Consider the following 23,948-nt stretch of genomic DNA (forward strand, 5'->3'; position numbering starts at 1 on the left):
TTCAAATCAAATTGATAGGACAGTTTCAGTAATTAACACATTGTATACATTCTTCCTAGTGGTTAATTGCTGTACAAGATGCGGACATGATATCCTATTTACAAACACCATTAGAACAAATCCCTCTATTCATTAATAGAATGTAACTATCTCTCTATCCCAACCACTTTGAATACACAGATACAAACTGGACATTCATCTGTATGCTCTTTTTTGTTAAGTTCCGTTATTTGAATATTATAGGTGTGTAAACTCAGTAGAATCTCCTCTTTATGTGCGTTAATTAATTATAAACCAGGAGAGCTCAAATTATATATTTAATGTGGGCAAAATGGATTTCTACAGTAGAGAATCCTGTAACATCCTCCGTATTTTCCTGCTTAAAACAGAACACTTCGCAGCCCTGAAGACAGTCACTTACCTTGACATATTCTGTTTACTTCTTGGTATCCCTGGGGGCACATACATGAGAACGTCCCAGGTTCATTGACACACTGGTACTGACATAGGTAGTTGGAGGTTCTACATTCATCAATGTCTGTTGAATCAGGAAACAGCAAGGACACAAAGTTCAAATGGTTTCATGTCACTGCTTTGGTAATATATTTTTAAATGAGCTGTTGAGAGTAAAAACATTATAAGTTCTAAATCAGAAATAGATGATTATCAGAAACTCAAGGGTCAATTCTTACGGCGTAGTTTATTTTTTCCTCTGGCTTCAGAGCACAAATCTTCTTAACATCAATTTTAATGGATCAATGCTGACAGTTTGGCTGAACCTGAATCTACTTACACTAGTTGAGCAGGTTAAACAAATGGGCTTATGGTTGACACTCTTTACTTGAGGCTTTAAACACCCACCCAGGATGGAGATTCATGCTCCTCTTTGCAGAAATTGGGTGACCCCCATGGCTGAGTTCATGTGGGTTGGAACTCCAGATCCCATCCCTGGAGGTCTTGAGAAGTGATATCTCGGCAAGATCTGGTCTTCAGGGGAAGAAAACTTTTGTGTTTCAGAATAGGTATATTCCCAGAGTTTGCTCCAAAATAGCAGAGATATCGATCCCAGGCCACCCCCTCCTGGTTTTAAGCACATTGGTATGATACAAGGCCTTCTAGCTTTGTGGCCTTCAGCAAACCAGGAGGGATCATGAGAAAATCAGGCATGTCACAGTTGGATGGTATTCCCTTCATGTCTTGCATCTTTAGACTTATATTCCAGAAATCAACTATAAAGTTTATCCAGCCAGGTGAATGGACCTCTCTTTATTAACATGGAATGTGAAACTCTGGCTATTTAAGGAATGTACCCAAGTCACACAGTGCAGTAACAGAGATAGGCACAGATTCATATTCTGTCCATCTGTCTCTCTCTCTCTGTGTCTCTCCCTCCCTCCCTCTTTTCCTCTCTCCTTCCTTCCACCGTTCCTCCCCCTCTGCAGAGTCTTGCTATGTAGTTCAGGATAGACTTGAGCTCACTATGTAGCCCAAACTGACTTTGATCTTTTGGCTATTCTCCTGCCTCAGCCTCCTGAGTTCTGCTCAGCCACCATGCCTAGCTCTTTTTTTTTATTGGAATAGTTTTTACTAATGTTCTCAGCTCTCCTCAAATATAAATGTGCACATCAATCACACAGCATCTTATTAAACAGTACATTCTGACTCAGGAAGCCTTCGTTGAGGTATGAAATTCTAGATCGTCCAGAGGCTTCCAGAAGAAGCCAGACTCTAGAGCACGATTTGTAATGCTTAGCCCCTGACTGGATCAAATATTTAAGTTACTTTGCTTTTTCTCTTTTCTTTTGGTAACATATTAAAAAGCCCAGGTTATAACAACACTAATTAGACTGTAGATCAGAATTTCAGTGAATTAAAAATTTGTTTTCATCAGGGCTGGCAAAATAGCTCAGTGGACTAAGCACCTGCTTAGGTAAGCATAGGGGCTGGGGTTCGATCCCTGGCACCACACTGCTTGGGGAGGCTGAAAACAGGAGGAACACTAAGAGTTCAAGCTGCGTAGTGAGACCTTGCCCCCCCCCAAAAAAAAACAAAACAAAAAAAACCCTAAAAAAGTTTTGATTTCAGCAACAGGTACATAAGCAGAGAAAACAACACCACTTACAAGGATAGAATCTTATTACACATTATTTGGAAACTATTTCACCTTCACAGTTGAGTCTGTCACTGCTCAGCTCATATCCTTGATTACACTGACAGATGAATGACCCAAGAATGTTGTAGCACTGCTGCGCACACTGGTTGCTGGCATCGCACTCATTTATATCTGAAAGAAAGGTTCTATCAATATTCAAAAAATAAATTATATATTCAAACACATCCTTGGTCTATATCATCTGATGATAAGTAATTCCCTCGTTGATTTCTTTGCCCCGCAGAAGCTCACTGGAGAACATCCATTCAGTTTCTTATTTGTGGGAACAGCCTCAAAGGTCTGTCATTCTTTTTAGAAATACCAGAATGTTTTTAAGGAATGACAGTTAGTTTGATGTTTGATAAATCTTCTCAAAAGAATTTAATGCTTCTAATAAATATACATTCCAATATCTATTTTTCTTTTGTTTTGCAGCTTCAAGATGCCAAGTCATAAATAATTGTTATATGACACGCACGCTGATACGGTCTCTCAGCATGCTGTGGTGGAGATTTATATGTGCTATTTATTACTTTTTAAATGGTTTTTGTTAAATTCCATTACAATTATAACATAAGCCTCAGAGACCCATGCAGAGTTTTGCAATGCTCTAAGGCACTGAAAATATTGTGAAAAGGCATTCTTCCTGTGCTAGATTCTTTCCATCTCATGCCAATCTTATAATTGTGCACCGTGACATTGCACTCTGAAAGGGGAGAAGAGGCATGTAAAAATCAGATGCGCTTTCAGCAGAAAGTTTATGTACTTGAGCTCCCAATAACCCCCTTGGCACCTTCAGCATTTATATCATACCCTGTTGACTAATTGGTGTGTGTATATCAACTGATCTTTAGCTTAAGAAGTTTTTATATACCCACAGAGAAGTGAAACCAAGGTTTCCATTCACATCTTGATATGTTTCAAGAAACTGATTAGTTGCTGTCTTTTCAGCTTTACGATTCCTTAAGGGAAGCTGATGAAAACCAGTTCTCTCAGAAACACTGAAAACTGGAAATATTGCACCATGACATATGGGTACCTTTCCTTGAAGAAAGAATTCAGGGGGGTGGCAGGTCTCGAAAGCTTACCTACGCAGGTGTAGTTGTTTGCCGCCAACTGAAACCCGGGGCTGCACTGGCAATAAAATGAGCCTGGTGTGTTCACACATCTTTGTTGGCAGTACGGAGGCACTGCACATTCGTCTATGTCTAGGGGATTGGGCACACGGAGAACCGTATTATTGACTCACCAAGTTCTCAGTAGAGCCTATCTAGAAAGCTTATCTAGGGAAGACATCACTGGAAAATAACTTATGCTCTCATTCATTCCTTTGTCTCTGCCTCTCTGTTTCACTCTTTGTCTCTCTAAGTCTCTGTGTCGCTTTCCCTGTCTCTGTCTGTGTCTCTCGTTAAGGTTAGGGTATATGCGTTTGAAATATACTATGGCCAGCATCCCGTTGGGATGCTAAGAATGAAGACTTATGGCAAAGCATGCTCAGTGCTAAATCAGTTCAGCTGGGTGTGTTGAGACTTAAAGAGAGGCAAGCAAGCCTGCTTCCCATACATATGGGAGTACCAGCTTGGCTGGACCAGCACTTATTTAAAAAGGCACAAGTAGAAAGAACGAAGAGTGGAGTAAAGAATGGAGTGATGAGGTACAAGCTAGGAGAATCAATGTGGGCTGTATTCAGCTGGTGACTAAGCCCCTGAAACATTCAGTATCTCAGCATTTTGCAGGATGTGTAGGAAGGCGTGCCATGTGTATCTTAGGAAGTCAAAGAAAGAACACTGTGGAAGGAAAGGACACGAGCAAGTGACCTCTTGATAGCGGCCTTCTGACACTGATGAAGTGCTCCAGCCTGTGTGTCTTTCTTAGATAAATATTTCCAACCATAAAATGCTCAACCAAGAACTTGTAGAGAAGTACTAACGTCTTATAAGCATAATAAAATGTCATTAATTCATGACTGTCACTTTGTAACAACTCTAACATGGAACGTGTAATTTAACAAGTATGCACCTACAATGTGAAACTATACCATGACACTGCCTTCAGGTAAAACAAGTGGAAGGAAGACTATGTTGGGCTATGTGGTTCTTCTAGTGGGAGGCCACAAGCTTACATGGCCTCAAGGGAACCTGAGCTTGGCTCTTTTGGCAATTACTAGCTTGGTTCTAACTGCCCAAGCTTTCATTTCCTCTTCCAGAAGTAATGCAATAATACCATAAATCTGTTGGAAGGATTACATGACACAAGATAGGCTAAAATTCCTAGAACATAGCTAGTAAAAAATACATGGGGCTTATTAGCAAGGTAGACGATGTCTTTAATTCACATATTGTAACAAATCAAGGTATGAACATGGCCTTGGCCCTTTGTTCAGGGGTCCAGACCTCCTTGGAAGGCCAGCTCTACCATATCATTTATTCTGCTCTATCTTTTTCCTTATTCTGCTGTAGATTTCCTTGTATACCTTGACATATATACCTTGTATATTCTTGGACATTGTTTTGTGCATTTACTTTTCTTCTTGTCTCATCTCCCTCACTATACTACCTGGTAAATAAGACATATCTTCTCCCCTTGAGGTAGAAGCTGAGAGATTCTTGTTTGATCACTTCTGAATGCTCAGTAGTTGAAACAAGAGCTGGCATAGTGTGTGCTCAATAAACATTATTTGAATGAATGGAAGTGATGATAATTAAGAATAATTTTTTTGGGGGGGGGGTGGAACCAGGGACTGAACTCAGACACTTGTGCTTATCAGGCAAGCGCTTATTCTACTGAGCCATTTCCCTGGCTCCTAATTAAGAGTAATTTTAGCATTGTACTTCCTAGTCCTGCATATTATGGCTAGGTGCTAGTATTGACAGCCAAATTGTATAAATTGTACTTTCTCAAAACTCTCTGAGAGCTATAATAATGTATAATCTACACTACTATAGTTTAACATCTAGAACAGTGCCCAGCACATAGTCAGACTTCAATAAATATTCTATGAATGAATGATTATGTAGATAGGTGTCTCATTCAGTCTCATTTGCCACAATAAACATTCACCAAACCATTTTTTGATAGCACCGTGTTTGGCATTGCAGGATATAAATACACACATGTACATATCTGTCTAGCATGAAAGACAGGCAGGAAGAAAATTACTCCATAGAATGGTAAGCTGGAAAGTAGAAAGAGGTGCAAGGGACAGAGGGCATGGTGCTGCTCAGGGGGTGGCCTGCTGACTGCTGCCTCACCATGGACACTTCAGACACATCTACAACAAATACACACAGGAGCATACATGTTTAGAAACTGCACTTTGATATCAGCACACACTTTTGTTATACTTTGCAGAGATACTGGTCTATAGAGATTAGAAATTTACCAAAAAAAATTCATCATATTTTGACAAGGAAGGAGTAACTAGTACTATTTGAGTGGATCATAGAAGCTTCCCAGAGGAGGTGACAGTTAGGAGTTGCTAATGGAAGAGTTTTGTAGGAGAGGATGTCTTTCTTTGGTGCTGGAAAGAGCTCTTACAGAGGCACTGAAGTGTGAAACCAAATATATGTAAGTAGTGGGACAGAAATGGAACACAATTTGTGGAGGGGGATGCTGATGAAATAGTTGGAAAAAGATCAGAATGAGGATGACCTTTTATCCTCTATTGAGGAATGTGGATTTGATTCTGTGGGTAAGGGGAACACCAGGGCAGACATGAGATTGGATGTGAGTTTATGGTCTCTTCCGAGCTAGCCAGATAGCTCAGCAGACTAAAGTGCCTGCTTAGGCAGAGTACAGCAGCCGGGGTGTGTTCCCCTGTGTGCCGTGCAGGCCCTACCCCTGGGGCGCACTGAGACTGTGACTGAGACTGGGTGTAGTGGCACACGCCTGTAATCCCAGCGCTTGGGAGGCTGAAACAGGAGGATTACTAGTAGTCTGATCTATGTGGTGAGACCTGTAGACACTGTACTAAAAAAAAAAAAAAAAAAAAAAAGGGTCTCTTCCTACTTTTTCCCAAAGGGTTCTGATCATGTATTCTCTTCTCTTCAGTTCACTGTACAACAGGAGGATTTTTTTCTGAACTTTTTAGCTCCCCTCCCATGTTTACTTTTCTTACTACACAATGGGCAAACACTGGGTATCTATGCAGCTTTCAAAGCAGTCTTCTAAATCCTGGCTCCATGCTCTACAACCTGTGGGTCTTTCTCTGAGGCTGGAAACCAACCTCCACATCTAGGAACAGTCCCACGGCAGGCGGAGCTGGATGAGGGCCCACAAAGAAGTCGGTGTTAACATCCTAATGTTAGTAGCTTACACCTTCTGGTGAAAATGATGCTAGGGGCCTGTCCACCTGTCCTAACTGACTGTTCTTAAGAGAAAATGTGGCCTCTCACCAGTCTGTGGTTAGGGCTGGTACCTAAATCAATGGACAGAGGGAGTCAGTTCCATGCCCATTGCAGCATTTCATGATTGAGCCACTGAGCTTCATTCCACTTCACTACGTGCCACTTGCCCTCCTCATACTGTGTCCTGCATTCATTCACGATGTACATCCATCACATGGTACGCACACTTGGGGACAAGAGAGAGTAAGCGCAGTGACACAAGCTGACGCGCCCTTACCTTCAGGGAGCTGACACTTTCAGACCCTTGAGTGAGACAGATGATGTATTTTGCTTTGCACTTCAGCACCCAGCACACTTTGCAGCTTAGAGCCTTCAGATTCTGCCAACTCACTGTGTGCTAACAGTTGTGTGGCCGAGGGCCAGTGTGCTCTTGACACTCCCGTGTGCGAGTGTCTGTTGAGGTGGGACTGATGTGGCCTCCACAGGACAAGTGAACAGGGTGAGACCGAGAATTTAAGTAACCTGCCTCAGGATTGTAAATGAGTTAGGGGTTGAGCTGATATTTGAAACTGACCATTTGCCTTACATGCTGCGTGATGCTATCTGACAGCGAGTGAAGCCCGTGTCACCAGTGTGTTAGTGCGATACCCTCTAATCTGAAATAATTTTCTTGGTTATTTTCATGGATCCATTTATACTCCAGGTTACTGCTTTTGACTTTTTAGGATAGACTCAACTTTTAAGGTTAGTTCTTGTTTGTTGGAAAATAGATTGATAGCCAATGCAAGAAGTTGTTGCCATGTTCCAAATAAGCACGAGTGCTTTGCTTATAAGGTGAAGATGCTGAAGACCAGACTTAGCTTCTGACACTATGGTTCTTACCTACACACTGCTCTCCCCGCTTCTGGTACCCTGGGAGGCACTGACACGTGAAGGAGCCCCGTAAATTGATGCACACCTGATCCGCTCTGCAGTTGTGTGTTCCTGTGACACATTCATCAATGTCTGTCAAAGCACACAACACAGAACAGATTTTAGTTGACTACAGATGTCAATACTTCCTCCATTTTGCCAATACGCTTTTCTTAAACTGAATTTTAACTTTATTTTGAAAACATTATAATGTTCTATCAGAAATATTTCAAATTATGTCATTTCATGCATTCACAAAGTAATTTCATTGACAATAGTGTTTACCACTCAGATGACCAGATGTTAACATTTTTCCGTACTTGTCTCAGTTCCTTTGTTTGGTCAAGAAAGGAAACATTTCAGACATGGCTGGTGCCTCGCTCCAGCCACAGTCCCTTCCCCATCACGTGCCATTCCCCCGATAGGTGGGCTTTCTTCCCCCGATGGTCTTGTAATTCTTTTATGCAGAGATTAGGTAGCTGTAGCGGGATACAGTATGGTTTCATGTGTTTTACACTCTAAGTAACTGTATGCAATCTGTGTTTTTCATCTAGGATATTGAACCTGAGATCATTTCTATTGATGAAGTTTTAAAAATCTGCCCAGTAACTGAGTATAATCAAACTGTAATATAACACATTTCATGTTGCTATCTTTTTTTGCAAGTGAGACAATAATATGTATGTATAAATTTTTCACTGAAAATTTCAAACTGCAAACTTGATCATTCTCCTTTAGTAGAGATAGACTGGTATAGTTTAAAGTACATATTTACCCAAAGATTTTGCCCCTGTGTCCTGAGAATTAGGCAAGTTATAGTTCAAAACTAAATTCTTTAAACTAGCTTTTTATGTTATGATCAAGCATTATTTACTTTGTTTGGGATAGAATATGATTTGAATTTGTGTGCGTGCATTCATATTTTAAACAATTATAAATGAAAATCAAGCTTGCCTTCTTTATATCAGTATTCCTTAAAATTTCCCATATCATTAAGTTAAACAGAACAAATAAAACTTTCACAGCATTTTGGCATTCTCCAACAACTTAAGAGTCTAAGCTTTATTAACAATATCATAAAAAGTGTAACTTCTGTATGGCAAATTTTCCATGAGAATCAAGACAGACATAGGGGGTCTTTGATCATCACTGTATTAGCTTTGTCTTTTATTTTATTTTATTTTTTTGTATTTTCATGGGGAATTGTTGCACTTACATTATGCAATGTCATAGGGAAGTTCATGTTGTAAGAAGGTTGTCCTCAAACAACAGCTTCTCTTAGCTGGGTGTGGAAATGATAAGAGAGATTCTTTCCACAAGAAAGAGGGAGAGGAGATGACAAGCACTTTAGTGATGTATGACTGTTCATCAGATAATAACTTATTACAGCATCTACTTACATTTTTCTTTGAACCTGGTTTTAAAGTTCAGCTAAGTGTTCTTGGTTCACTTCGTGTTTTGTTTTGAAATTCATTAGTACTATTTCTGTAATTGTCACTTGCATGCAATTATAAACTGTCCTTTTTAGGTACAATGCAATGATGCAATAATCTTGCTATGAAATTATCCATTCCTTTTTGTATCTTTATTATTTTTTCATATGCACTTGATGAAAGTCTTTCTTTTTTTCTTTTTCTTTTTTTTTTTTTTTTTTTCCAGAGCTTTAGGACGCACTAGTGCAGAAATGACAGCAGAATTCCTATGGCTTTATGTCAGGAACACGTTCAGCATTTGTAGTGATAATAGCCCTGAGAGATAGGGCAATGATCGATTCAGATGTAGCAAGTGGTGTACGCTGGCAGAAGATCCAGGGCTTGGGCAGGCTGCTGCGTTTTCTAAGGGAGGCCTCACAGATGACTGGGGCTTCTCTTTCTGAGACTGTCTTCACCAACTGCCTCCTACTCATCACATTCCTGATGTCCTACAGATGGCTTCCTATTTCTTCACTGTTCATTTCCTAAATCTCTTTGTCATTTTTTTTTTTTTTTTTTTTTGCGGAACCGGGGGATTGAACTCAGCCCTTGCGCTTGCCAGGGAAGCGCTTATTCCACTGAGCCATCTCCCCAGCCTAATCTCTTTGATAAATAGGCTAACATGTCCAATAGAATCTATGTATCATTCAGTGGGTTTTAAGCACACAAACTTGAGCTACTCCTTCTTAAGAATCAGGTATTTTTAACTCCCCAGAAGGATCATATAGGAAGATAACATTATGCAACAGAGCAACCATTGTTGAATTCCTATTACTTTGTTTAATGAAATTTTATATTATATCTAATGCTTTTTTTCTTTTTACTACTTTGTATTCTTTAAAAAATAAAATAAAAAGAAGGATCATATAATAAAAATACTTAGTAAGTTAAGGTAATTAATAAAAACAAACAGAACACCAAAATATGATTATCTTCACTGGCAGTATAATTTTTTCCCTTTCTCTATCAAAAGCCACACAAAGCTGTTACAGGATCAAGTACACTTTCTACTTACTTGGATTTATGAAATGGTCAAAAAAAGTAACTTATATGATCAGAAAGCAGCTATTAACTTCTATATGTGGCTGCTGGCACTACAGTTTAGAATACTTCTGCTCTTCTCTCAGCAGCTTGTCTAACGCTTAGGCTACTGATAGACAACGTTAAGCTGTCTGCAAATATAATGTGCATTCATTAGTTTATTTAAATAGCATAATTTTATTTTAAAAATTATAATTGGAGATCCTATTATTGCTTGTTTCTACATCTATATAAAGTCTTATCAAGACCAATATACATTGTTAAACTCCTATGTTTGTATTTTCTATTTTTGTACATTTCTGTTTGTCATAAATATCAGAAAATTCAATGCAATATAAAAATTACTAATAGTAAAGCAGTAACATGGCCTATGGCAGGCACCTCCATGGTTTGCAAGCAAAATTGGTTTCCTATATTGATAAGCAAAACCATATTCTATATTGTGAAACCAATTCCTATATTGTCTGCATTGGCCAAAGCAGTGCCTTATGATTCAGTTCAACCATGGCTTTCCTATTGTTGATAGTTAAGCTCCTTGGTTTTCACAGACAATAACATAAGTCCTGAGCTCTAGGCTCCCAGGTCTTTGAGGGTGAAATCTGTCTTCTTTCTGTATTTTAGTGCCTAGCATAGTACATGACATATACTGAGATTTCAGTAAGCTTTTGTTCAACAAATGGATGAATGAGTCATTACTGTTTGTGAGAATTAGTCCATAGAATTTAGGAAAATGGGATCAGAATTTTATCTCAATGCAACTAAAATTTATAAGGCAGGGTAACAGGCAAGATCTGAGAAACACAGCAAAATTATCAAGATGTCAGTAAGTGGGACTAATGTAAAGGAACTGAGTACACAAAAGAGAGCCTACGAAGGATGAGGAAATTGGATCAGAGGTGCAGAGCCCCAGATGCTTCAGCAGAGGAGGTGGATGCGGAGTCCCAACATGAGAATCAGGGATCAGCAGGAGATTAAAGGCTGTTTTTCAGAAGGCAGGTCACATTAGAAAACTTCAAGGAGGCCCAGCTACTCTACATGAGAAGAACAGTAGAGATCTGGCATTAGCACAGCTCAAGGTGCTATGTGTGAGGAGCCTGGTGCACTGTGGGCTGACAGTGCCCATAAAATGTTCACTTAAGGCATAAGCAATATTTGGAGCCTTAAGGGTGGGATTAGAGAGTTTGGATTGAATACCGTAGCAAGTAGCTCTGTTCTATGCAGTCATAGCCCAATGTTAACATTACAGGAGAACAAAATAATAGAATGTACTTCCTAAAATATCACAACACATTTCATCATTCTAATATATTAAGAACAGCTAATGGAAATATTTGGTGATTCCTTTGTCTTTTAAAAATGTGTCCATGGTCTCCCTCCTTTCTTGCTGACTTTGGCAATGTTAGGTGCTTCAAATGATCCAGTATAATCTTTGTTCAGTTCTCACTCCTAGCCTCTTTATCACACTGATCCCCAGTTGACGGAGCCATGTATTTGATTTTCTCTCGCAGCTAATGGAAGTGGTGGTGTCCACATGACAGTGGTGTCCATTAAGTCCCTGCTTAAGCCTTTATTCTCTCAGTTTGGCTCCTTCCCTTCTGTCTGACTCATATTTCCCAAACCCCTGACTCATGCTGCTTTCTCTGTCTTATGCAACGTTTTAATCTCTGCAATGTTCTTTCCATAATTTGATAACTTAGCACAACATAGTCACTTCTGTGTGTTTATGTGAGCAAAACTCATCTGCATTTTAAATGCTGTCAAGTACCATTTAGTCTTTTCTAATTTGTGCTGCTTTAGGCTTAATAATTCAGAATTCCTTCTGTAATCCACTGTACACTAGGGAATGAGCATGCTGAAACAGGAGGAAGGGGACTGATATCATTCTGATTCTGTCATTGCCTTGAGATCTAGGGCCATGGGGATCAATGATACTTTTTTTTTTTTCAAAAAAGGACTCATGGGATGAAGATGTTATGGTTATTTGGGGGAAAGTAGGAGGTATCTTACTAGGAACTAAGGGCATTCATTTTTTTACTTCTGATTAATCTAATAACAGCTATTGATAATTATAACCTAAGTAATTATTAAGTTATATTAAGTTATCTTAAGAAAAAGAATGTGTGCAATATTTATATAGCATCCTATACAGATTTATTAAAATTTTAAAACTTAGTAGAAAATAGATACATGAAATATGAAATATGAAAAAATCTATTATTTGATTAAGCAGTGAGATTTACACAGTGTCTAACTTAATCCTAATAACAGCCCTGTGGAACAGTGATCGCTTCATCCACCATTAACAGATGAAGAAGGTGGGCATTGCTGAAATGTAAACTCTGTGTGGTGACTTGCCTGAAATCACACAACACATAAACTCAAACCCAAGCTTTCCATTCTGCTTCTGTAATTTAAGTCTTCAGAAAAACTTAGAGCCTAAACATTCTGGATAGCTGATGTTTGGTCACAGTCACATATATTTTACATTTTTTTAGCAGTGAAGAAAAAGTTGCTAATATTGCAGTACCTTGATTTCTCTCCTGTGTCATTCTTTTACTTAGAATAACATTCATAGCCCTCCAAGTTTTGCTTGCCTCCCTAGTCCTTAGCCAATTATCAACAATTTTTGTCAAAGACTTCTAGTTCCCTTGCTGCTTTCTTCGTAGTACTGGAATCAAATTTATCTGGGCCAAATGCCCAGTTCTAGTTAGCTTTTCACCCTCCTAAAATTATCAGCTAGAATTCACCCAAGCTAAGCAGTTCTAGTAGAGAAAATAAATACTGATATTAAGTAACAGAAGAGAAAGTAACAGAACAGAACTGTCTTTATCGATGGCCAGCATTAGATTCATAGTTCTAGATTCGTATCAGTTTTGGCAAGGCATATTCTTAATAATTTAGTGTGTTTTAAATCATAGGCACAAATATCACCAAAATCAACAAATATCAGCCTCCTCAATATTCATTTTCTTTGTTAATTTAGAGTGATGAATCAAAGGTCCTGGAAGTCCTTACCAAAATCTTGAAATGCAGCATTCACATGTGGAAAAGCCAAGTCACCTGTACTGGAGTTGCTTTTCCAGAAATGATAATAGGTTTGCACTGATAAGGGTCTTTGTTCACCTGGTTTCCTCTGTGCACAACAGATCTCATTTGCAGTGTGACTGTACAGGGTTAGACTGTTCCTAAATACGGGAAGAAGGCCAACTGGTGCATGTGCATGGTCAGTCTGGGAGTCATCTGTGCTACACACGGCCCAAATGAACCGATCAGGAATAGGGTGAAAGGGAAGAACAAGCACGAAAACAATGCGTCGATGCTCACTCTTCAGCCCTTTCATACACTAGCAAAGAGAAACCTGGAATTTCAGAAACTTAAAGAGCAGATGAATGTTGCTTTTCATCAACAGATTATCTTTGGGAGTTTCTGTAAATATGTTATGGACAGCTAAACTCTTCTTATTCTTCTTAAACTTAATTATTCATTATAATTTTTTGATTTTTGTTTGAGAAAATATAGTAGTCTCCAAATTTGCAGAGTAAGACTGTAGTTTGAAACAATACAGTACCATCTATGTATGCTTAGAGATGACTCAACAACTAGGAATCAAAGGTCCTCTGTGGGAAGGCTTTGGTTTACTCTGCATAGACTAGAGATCTGCTTCCAAGTGCATGGCCTTTAGAGGAATATGCTTCCCTATGATAGTGGGATGTCTGTATATTGGTATTTCAATTGTGTTTTCCTGATGTCCTATTTCATTTTACTTCCCTCCCCATGCCCTTCCTATCTGGCCCCAAATCAAATCTGTGATTTGAACTGAATGAAGACCGACTCAATTGGATGGAGTCTACCAAGCCCTGTATGAGTGCTGTGATTTGATGCTTGGCCTCTCTCCCTGAGGCCTTACGGCCAGATTAGTCAGTCTCCCTAGCCCAAAGAACACACATTCTTGGCGCATGCCTTCAGGCAAATCATCACTTGGGGTCACAGAAGCCCCTGGCTATAGCAATGCCAACTATAACAAGCATGGCTTGGTGACCTCCTAATTATATGAAACCAATTACATTATACTTGGTCATTCAACAATAAGCAGCTTTTGTGCCCACTGAATTGAGGTAGATAACTAAATTTGGTGAATGTAACTTGGCAATCTTTCTCCAACTCAACAATTGCCTACAACTTTTTCAGTAAAGTTCATCTTTGTACTTTTGGCCTCTGGAGCATGCTAACTTTTTGTGTGCATTTTCTCATCCATTTCGTAACATCTTGTGATATTTCTGCACAATGTTCCCTACATGCTTTTCTGGATGAAGTGTGGGCATCAATGGACTCACTAAATTTGTATTCAGTTATTTTTTTTAATGTTTGATTCAAAATTCCAGCACATTAAAAAGCAAAGAAAAAGATAAATTTATGGGTAAATCTAAATGAATACTAACCAAATAAAATAATAATAGGAAGGAATTGGAGGTTTTAAAAATATCTACAATTAGGATACATGAGAATAATAGCATATAGATTGTCAGGAGGGTAAATGAAATTTATATATTTTTTAAGGTCTTTGTACTATTTAGGAAGGGTTAAAACTTCTAATTTAGGAGCTGGGGCAATAGCTCAGTGGCATAAGGACCTTCCTGGCAAGCATAAGGTCCTGAGTTCAATCCCTGGTACTCTTAAACAAAACAACCTTCTAATTTATCTTAGATGCTGATAAGTTATGGATGCTAATATAAGTAATCCCTAGGAATAATAAAAGAAGATAGGAATAACAATATATAAAACTACAAACTAATAATACAAGGAAAAATGGAATCATATAAAATAATCGATCAACCTAGAAAAAAGGCAAGAAAAAAGAAGCTAAAATATGAGGTAAACAGAGGCAGAGAGCAGTGGAAATAACAGTTTTACACCTACTCATACTGGTAATTATGCTTAATATAAACAGACTAAGTCTAAATGCCCCCAAACTGTCAGACTGATTAAAAAAAAAACCCTCAAGGGCTGAGGAGAGCTCAGCAGAATAAGTGCCTGCCTGGCAAGTGCAGGGTCCTGAGTTCAATCTCTGCTACCACCAAAAAAATTTTAAAAAGATATCAAAAAAACTCTCAAGTATTATGTTTCAAGATATATAGTTCAAATGTAACAAAGATTAAAATTTAAAAAATGGAAAATATACCATGTAAACATTAACCAAAAGAAAGTTTGCTTTGAAATTTTAATGTCAAAGTGTACTTTAAGGGATAAAAAGATCATTAGAGAATACAAGTACAAATATATAGCTACCTATGGTATTTACTTACTAACAAACATTTTAGATGCAGAATTATACTAAGGTTTTAATATGTATCTCAGAAATTGAAAGCCTAAGCATACATTTTTAGAAGTGAAGAGTAAATAATATGATTAAAATCTTTGACTTAATTGCTAAAAACATTGTACAGAATACACAAGCTTTTTAAGTATTGAGATTGAGATAACATTAAAAATTGGCCAGTGAGGTAGCTCAGCAGAATAAGTGCCTGCTTAAGCAAGCACAGAGACTGGGGTTCAATCCCCAGCATCACATTTTGCATTGGCCCCACCCCAGGCACACGGAGCAGACCACCAAGTCCAGATGCGATAGCGTACACGTGTAATCCCAGCACTGGGGAGGCTGAAAACAGGAGGGTCACTAAGAATCCCAACTATGCAGTAAGACCCTGTACCAAATACATTTCTTAAAAAAATGTCTATGTGACCTCAAAGAAAGTGTAAATGAGTTTCAAAGAATTGCAGTGTATAGATTATGCAAACTAGATACAAACAATAACAACAGTAGTGGTAACACCATGAAACCTGAAAAAAAAACCTTTTTTGTTTTGGAACAAAAGTGCTTACTTCAGAGCAATTCATGATTTAAAGATGAGCTTGGAGAATATTACAAACTGAATGAAGGTGAAAATATTGCACATGTCAAAATTTGTGGGAACAAATGCCAATGCCTCCCCCTTTCTCCTTGTGTCATCCTCATCTTTATCTTGTGCATATTCTACAAGAGTCATAGCCAACTATGAGAATTGACCTTAGGTTTTTGAAGGGCTGCTTACAGAGCAAGGAAAAGATCTGGGCCATGAATTTTTGGAAGGTAGAACCAAAATAAATGGACAGAAATTCAAAGAAGGTCAATTTTAGTTTTATGTAAGAAAAAAGGTTGGTCATTGGATCTGTTTGTTTATTTGTTTGTTTGGTGAGGTATTAGGAATCTAACTGAGGACCTTATGTATGCTTGCCAGTAGGTGCTTGTGCCCCATAGATTTTTTTTTAAAGTAATAAACAATACTGTAAAAAAACATTAGAAACAATACACAATTTCACTAAACAAAATGATAGGAATTCAACAATGGTTGTTATATTGCACATTGCTGTCTTCAAATTAGTTGTTCAGATTGTCAAATATAAGCATATGAAATTGGTCAAAACATTAAAAAGAAAAAAATTAAGCATTAACTGTTCCTTTCAATAGACCAGTAGAATGTCTTAGGAATTAATGAGCTTCCTGCCACTGAAAACACATAACTGGTGGACATGGATCCCAGCAGTGGGTCAGGGATTTGGCTAGTATTTTAAATGGTATTATAGTGCTGCATAAAAATACAGTGGAGTAATGGTTATTAAATTTGGATAGTGAATCTTGTGGTGCCCAATTAGCTTTTCTCTAAGCTTGATAATGATGATAATTAAGAAATTTAAAAATAAATGCTGTATCCTCCTTAATATAGAAAATTGTGAGGATTCAGTAAAGTTGACTTATCTATAGTGAATTTTCTCTCATTTGATACATGGTTCACCTACACAATTTTGTTTAATTGTAAAGTTAACTTTTACATTCTAATAACTGATTTTCTCACAGTTGAAAAACTTTCTTGATGATAAAATGCAGCAAGGAAATGTCTTAGGTGGCTGCTCACTTTATCCTTTCTCCTTGGACAGGAAAACAGTTAAGCAATCTTTTACTTATTATTTCTTGTCCTCTATTAAGGAGTTTTCAAAGAGGAAAACTCTTTGCTCTTCCTCCTGCTAAAGTAAATACCATTCTGTGATCAAAATGTTAGATGTGAGCAACCATCAGATTGTGCCTCAATCTTTCATAAATCACCATTAAACCAAGAGATACTGGACTTGGTTTTTTTCCAAGTTCATACTATAGTTATCATTTTCTCCAACGTATTCATGAATTATCACACATGCTTCACTTTAATTTACTGATAAGTTTAATTTCCTTCTGGGTTAAAACTTTCATTGTTATGAAATAAGCATTCAAATAACTCTTGAATATTAGTTAAAGAAAAGCCTAACTATAATATAAGAAAATCAAAAACTGTTCAATAAAACCACCACTAATCCATGCATGTTTTAAGCCTAAAGACTTCTGAAAGCTAGCACATAAAATAGTCTTTGGGCTTTTAAATGAACCTGGGGTACTTTATCTTACATTTCTATAGGGGAAAGAGAGGTGATAAATTTAGAGTATATATTTGCTAAGATTTTAAGAATATTAAATAATGATTACTTTGATGAATTCCTGAGTAAAAGTGTGTATTTTCTAGCTCTAATCTCTTCTCCTCTCTCTAAAATGCAGCTCTAAATATTATGCTCTTTTCTGGGGTCAGAGTTACAGCTCTCTATTTCTTCTTCTATTTCTTTTCATATTTCACCAAACTTCCCCCTGCTTCTCATTTGTAAGATCAAAGGAGTCTAAAAATGGGTTCATCTTTCTAGACAGGATTAAATGGCTCTGTTAGCTGAGTGAATGAATAAAAGTTCTCTTCAGTGTTTAAAGGTACTTCTGTCCTTTAAAGCTACACACTTGTCAGAAATTTAAAGTACCTTAATGTCTGTTTGGCAATTAAACTAAAAAAAATCTCCAGGGGAAACATGTCCTTTACATGGTTTCTCTGTTGCTTGAGTACAAAGGCAGATGGACCTGTGCCAGCTGTGCAGTTGATGTATTACACGTAGATGCCAAACTAAGCCAGTCTTAAAGAGAAATTTTTGGCATGAGTAAATACAGATGAAAAACCTCTATGATCTTAGTTCTCATATACTTTGTGGTTACTACATGCAGCATATCCATAGAGTCCATTATATCCAAAGGCTTCATTTTGGAAGAAAGTGGAAAAACTGAGCAATTCATATCATTAATTTAGCAAAATAGCCTAGGATTATTTTCCCTTAGAAATGTAATAATTTGTTTATGGAAATCTTTAACTAAAAGTGTTTGGCGTCAGGCTCACTTGTGGTTAATGTGACTGAATGGGAAACTGCCAGATAGGTGTAAGGATGTCCCCCTCAGAGACCTTCAATTACAGAGCTCTTTTTTGTGGTTTTCAGAAGTAAAAGAGTCATGGTATTCTCCCACTGCTAATATATTTAAGTTCTACATGATTTAATTTGAGATTTCATCTTTCTGTAGTTGCTTAAACTAACCTTCTCTGGTATTGCTTCAACTAGAAAAAAAATTTTGTATAATTTATTATACCACATATTAGGAGTTTAATGGAGGTCTTGATCTTTTTAAAAAGACTTAGAACTGAAGACTAAATTCTTTTTCCTTATGCAGCTAATTGAGAGAAATCTGATTGAGACAGAAGCATGTGTGAGGCCCCAGGTGTTAGTCTTGCAGATCTCTTCAAATCCAAGCTGCATTCTGTTTTAGTTATGGCCTAGTAATGTTATTTAGCTGTTACAAGTCTTGCTGCTGTGTCTATCAAGTAGGGATTGATACGTATTTCATAATGTGATTCTGAGGGCTGACCAAAATAATATACACCTCAGCAGCACCTAATCCACAGTGAGCATTCAATCAATTGTACTTACCAAAAAAAGCTATAAGTTGGTGGTGGATGAGGATGATATTCTATTGCATACAGACAGAAAGAAACAAGAAAGTCAGAAAAATCATGATTTCTGTTTTCATATGAATTTGCATACAATTAAGCATCATTTCTTCATTTCTTGGCTTAGTGTCATGTCTTGGAGGAACTGGGGTTGAACTCAGGCATTTGTGCTTGCCAGGCAAGTGTTTGTTTTACTGAGCTATCTCTCCAGCCCCAGTGTCATGTTTTAAATGTGATCCCTTGTGACTGAAATTTAATCAGAAAGAATACCACAATATTGTGTGACCTTCCCATCTTTTACCTATTCTAGATGAATGGATCTGAGATCCGCTTTCCTTTCTTAAAGTTATTTCTCATTAGGAAAATTGAAAACATTAAAATAAAAGCAAGCTGGGGCCAGTGAGATAGCTCAGTGGACTAAGGTACCTGCTTAGGCAAGCTTAGACAAGTATAGGGACTGGGTTTGATCTCTGGCACCACATGCCATGCAAGCCCTGCCCCAGAGAAGGCTGAGCCAGCCACAGAATCTGGGCATAGTGGTGCATGCCTGCAATCACAGCCAGTGCTGGGGAGGCTAAAAGCAGGAAGATCACCATGAGTCTGAGCTATGTGGTAAGACCCTATAACAACCAAATTTATTTATTTATTTATTTATTTATTTATTTTAATTTTTTATTCATTTTAATGAGAAAAAAGATAAATTAGCACTGAAACAGTTTTAAAACAGGTTAGTAGGACAGTTACAATAATTAATACATTGTATATATTTTTGTTTTCATAGTAGTTATTCATAGGACAAGATGTAGACATATCTTGTCTAAACAATGGTAGCACAAACCTTTCTTCTCATTGAACTAAGGAAAGTAGCTATATATCTATCCTAATTATCTTGGATATACATATATATATTTTTTCACTACAAAACAGTCCTTTATTTATATCCCCCTTTTTTGTTTTGTTTTGTCAGAGATGGGTGTTCCCTTGCAGTTAGAGAAGCTGTATTTGGAGCAGTCTTTAAAGAACTTTTGTGTACTTGCTGCCAGTTCAAATTCTGCAGGTACTTGAATTCAGCAAAATAACCCAATATAGTCCAACAGTCCATAATAGTAGTGAGTTACCAGCATTTAAAAAAAAGGAAGAGCGATCTGACAAAACAAAACAAATCTGGCATCTTTTGCATTTCATAATATTTTGTGATAGGAAAGGGCTTTTCATGGTTATAGGATCCCTCAACTGGCAATGGAGTTAATGAGCATAAAGAAAAATAGTCAGCAAAGGACAGTAAAAAGAATTAACATGTATTATGTCCACGTAGCAACTCCCCAAGATGAATGTAATCATTGTGTACTGTAACCATGCTAATAAAAATTTAAAAATTTAAAAATAAAGACTTTAGGCCGGGGAAATGGCTCAGTAGAATAAGCGCTTCCTTGGCAAGCGCAAGGGTCTGAGTTCAATCCCCGGTTCCACAAATAAATGAATAAATAAATAAAGACTTTACAAATATAGCGTTAACTAGAGCTTGTTAGAACCTAGATATAACTTCAACAAATAACTGTGTAAACAAGTTCTAGCTATGAAAAATTTTATGAAAAATACAAATTTCAGCAATTTTTATTATATTGTATGTCAAGGATATTGAAGTAACCATCTTTCAAGCTATTGATGAAATGACTACACGGAGCTAGTGAACAAACAAAAATATATTTTACAGTATTGCTGAAATAACAGTACACAAAGGCAGGACAAGGGGCCTTAGCCATTTTTTCTAAACAAGTCTCAGACTTAGATTCCAACTTGAATAGAGTGGATTCTTTGGATGCCTAATTTTAAATGAACTGCATCATGTAACATCCATTCAGTCAAGTAAATAGAGTTTGGTTTGGCTCTTGCCTTTTTTTTTTTTAATGTGTTTGGTACAGGGTCTCACTATGCAGCTTGGACTTGTAGTGATCCTTCTGTTTCAGCCTTCCCAGTGTTCCAGTGCTGAGATTACAGGTGTGTGACACTACACACACAAGGTCTTGGTGGCAGGCTCAGCATGTGGTGCTGGGATCAAACCCTGGCCCCAGCGCTTGACTAAGCAGGTGCTTAGTCCACTGAGTTACCTTCTGGCCCTTTTGTTATTTTTTCAATCTTATTTATTTATTTGGTACAGGGTTTTGCTATGTACCTCAGACTTTTAGTGATCCTCCTGTCTCAGCCTCTCCAACACTGGGATTACAGGTGTGAAGCACCACACCTGGTTTCGTTGGCCAGCACTGCACACCCGGGGTTCTGGGGCTAGCCTGGTATGTGGTAACGGGGATTAAACCAGGCCTTGTGCTTGCCAGGCAGGCACTTAGACTGCCAAGCTATTTCCCCAGCCCCTAGCTTTTGCTTTTTAATACAGTAAAACTATGGCATATAAGAAAAGAATGATATATTTTTTGAATATGATATGATTTTGAATATCAAATGATTCTAAATGATTTCCTTATAGTTCTGGGTAAATTATATACATATATGTGTTTCTTATTCTGATATTAAGGATATAACAGACAAAAATAATATAAACTACTCATGGTAGCAGTGTGACAAATCAGTAGGTAGCTACATTGGTGTTTTTTAATCTGTCTTCATCCTTTATTTCTGACTGTTTTCTACTTAACATTCAAATTTGCATCAGACCATTCTTTTGAGACGGCTGTGACTGCTGCTACATCCACAGTGGTGTGAGAGATGCTTTTTATTGTCCTGTAGGCTCTTGGTACTGATTCTTGGGCAATAATTATGGGTGCTTCTTCTCTAGCCCAAGGCCATGCATCCTGGGGGACTTCTCCAAAGCCCGGCAGGGGTTCTCCTGCAAGCTTTTTTTTTTTTTTTTTTGTCAGCTCAGCCTACCCTGAGAGCGGGGCTGGTGTGGCATGTGGTGCCAGGGATCGAACCAAGGTTCCCTGCACCTGTCTAAGCAGGCACTTTAGACTGCTGAGCTGTCTCACTGGCCCAATCTTCACCTTTTGAAAGGGGCTGGATTGCTGTCAGTTTCTCTCTCAGAGCTCCAAGACCTGGCTGTGACTGCACATACAGATGTTAGTAAAATGCATAAGGTTCTGCATGATTGGTCTGAATATTAGCTTCAACATTACACGTCAGTCTATATAAAATGGTTTTGGTACTTGGGCTCCAACTCACTCCTACACTTTATAGGACCTGCTACATCAGCCAGGCTACCTACTCTTAGGTAAGACACCCTTGCCACTTATCCTGCCTCTATCCATCCACCTTACCACATTCTCTCTCAAAGTTCTGCTCCTGTCCACAGTCATTAAGCTTCTTTTCCCAGGTTCCTTTGGCCAACAGGAGATTACAGCTCACCCAGCTGGCCTTCAGTACTGCTGCACCCATAAATTGTCTTTGTTAAGAAGGAGAGGCAGCAGCAAGCTTGCTTTCCCTGCAAAGTCAACTGACCCGATGAAGCTCCTGATGGCTGCCTGCACCTCACCTTTAATGGAACCCCTGCAAAGATGAAGGGGTATTATACTTTATCTGGTTGAGTCCTAGACTAATTTTGCTCTGACTAATGAAGTCTGCACTCTTCATGAGGAAACCACAAACTGAATAACCCTGATTGTCTATCAGTGGCCTGCGGAACTTTATAGCCTCAACATTGGTACAGTGTAGTAATTAGCTCTTTATTAGATCTGATGTACAAATTCTAGGACTGTCATACTGTTATATTATAAAGAGGCAAAACAATATTTGATCCTTTAATATTACTTTACTGTAATATATAAATAATATTGTAAATTGCTCTGTAGCATTATATAAAAGAAAATAAAATCAGTCCTAATATTACAATAATATTATGAAACTTAGTTGTTATTGTTTATTTTATTTTGTTGTTTGATTTTTTTTTTAATTTTAAGTAAGGGCCTACAGGGTGTTCAGGGTCTCACTACTAGATAAGACTCATAGTGATCCACCTGTTTACAGCCTCCCAAATGCTGGGATTGCAGGTAGGCCCGGGGATTGAACCCCAGGCCCCTGTGCCTACTTGTAGGCACTTTAATCTATTGAGCTACTTGGCCAGCCCTAGTTATTATAATTTAGAAATAAATTTTAAAAGTAAATGACATGTTTTGTGCATTTAATGCTTTTGTGTGAAAAGAGGGTGACTGCACTTGGACTGTCTCAGCATGCGTTGGGGGCGGGGCTGGCACTGCATGCTGGGATCAAACCCTGGTCCCTGTGTCTGCCTAAGTGGTAGCTTTAATCCTCTGAGCTATCTGGCCAGCCCTGTAATTTCTGATAATTGTGAAAATCTACCAGTCTGGTCTGACTCTGTTTAGGATGAGTTCATTGCATCTGCAAAGGTCATTGTCTTAATGTTATAGTGAGAGTGATTACTGTTAACAGTCTATGTTTAGATATATAATGGTATCGCAGGTTCACAAACATGAACTACTTGGTTCACAAATAGAAGAGTTTGGTGAAGTTTTGTTTTTGTTTGAAAACTCTGCTTCTGGGTGATGACCATGATCATCTTTCCCACACAAACACCTACGTGGCCTTCTTTTGCAGAGTTGGGGAATGAACTAAGGTTGTGAACCAAGGTACTACTGTAGTTAGAATTTTGCTCCATATTCCTCTATTCATGTATTGTAACTAATGAACATTCTTAGTTTAACAAATATAGGTGTGAGGGGCTGGTGAGATGGCTCAGTGGTCTAAAGCATCTACTTGGAACAAGCTTAGTAAACCACAGGGACCACGGTTCAATCCCCCAGCACCACATGCCAGCCCGCCCCGCCCCCTGGTGGGCTGAGCTGGCCACACACACACACACACACACACACACACACACACACACACAATAAATAAATAAATGTAAAAAAAAAAAAAACAAATATAGGTGTGAGGCAGAAAGGCTGACTGTTTGGAAGATCTTTTAAGGGATGACTTAGCTCTTACTTGGTTATTTCATGGGGTATACAAGCTGAAATCAGACCATCTTATTAATTTGTAATTGATGAGTATCTTTCCAATATTTATGACAAAAATGTATTGTTAAAGAATATTATAAAGTTTCACCTTACTTGCAGTTGAACTTGTTTAGGATCACTGTTCGGCTCAGGATAAAAACTTTTATGCAAAAACAATAAAT

At 38.0% G+C, this 23,948-nt stretch overlaps 1 protein-coding gene across 4 annotated transcripts in view; it reads right to left on the reverse strand.

Annotated features, from left to right (window-relative positions):
• Efemp1 (EGF containing fibulin extracellular matrix protein 1) overlaps positions 1–23,948 on the reverse strand; it is a 69,866-nt gene that overhangs the window by 12,781 nt on the left and 33,137 nt on the right. For all 4 annotated transcript variants that reach the window (XM_004632440.3, XM_023716479.1, XM_023716478.1 and 1 more), the window contains exons 5-8: positions 7,381–7,503; positions 3,241–3,360; positions 2,165–2,284; positions 422–538 (exon numbers count right to left, since the gene is read on the reverse strand). In XM_004632440.3, coding sequence (XP_004632497.1) covers positions 422–538; positions 2,165–2,284; positions 3,241–3,360; positions 7,381–7,503 — 480 coding nt within the window. The remainder of the gene's footprint in view (positions 1–421; positions 539–2,164; positions 2,285–3,240; positions 3,361–7,380; positions 7,504–23,948) is intronic.

This window comes from Octodon degus, unplaced genomic scaffold, assembly GCF_000260255.1.
Source record: "Octodon degus isolate 3935 unplaced genomic scaffold, OctDeg1.0 scaffold00048, whole genome shotgun sequence".
Lineage (NCBI taxonomy): Eukaryota > Metazoa > Chordata > Mammalia > Rodentia > Octodontidae > Octodon > Octodon degus.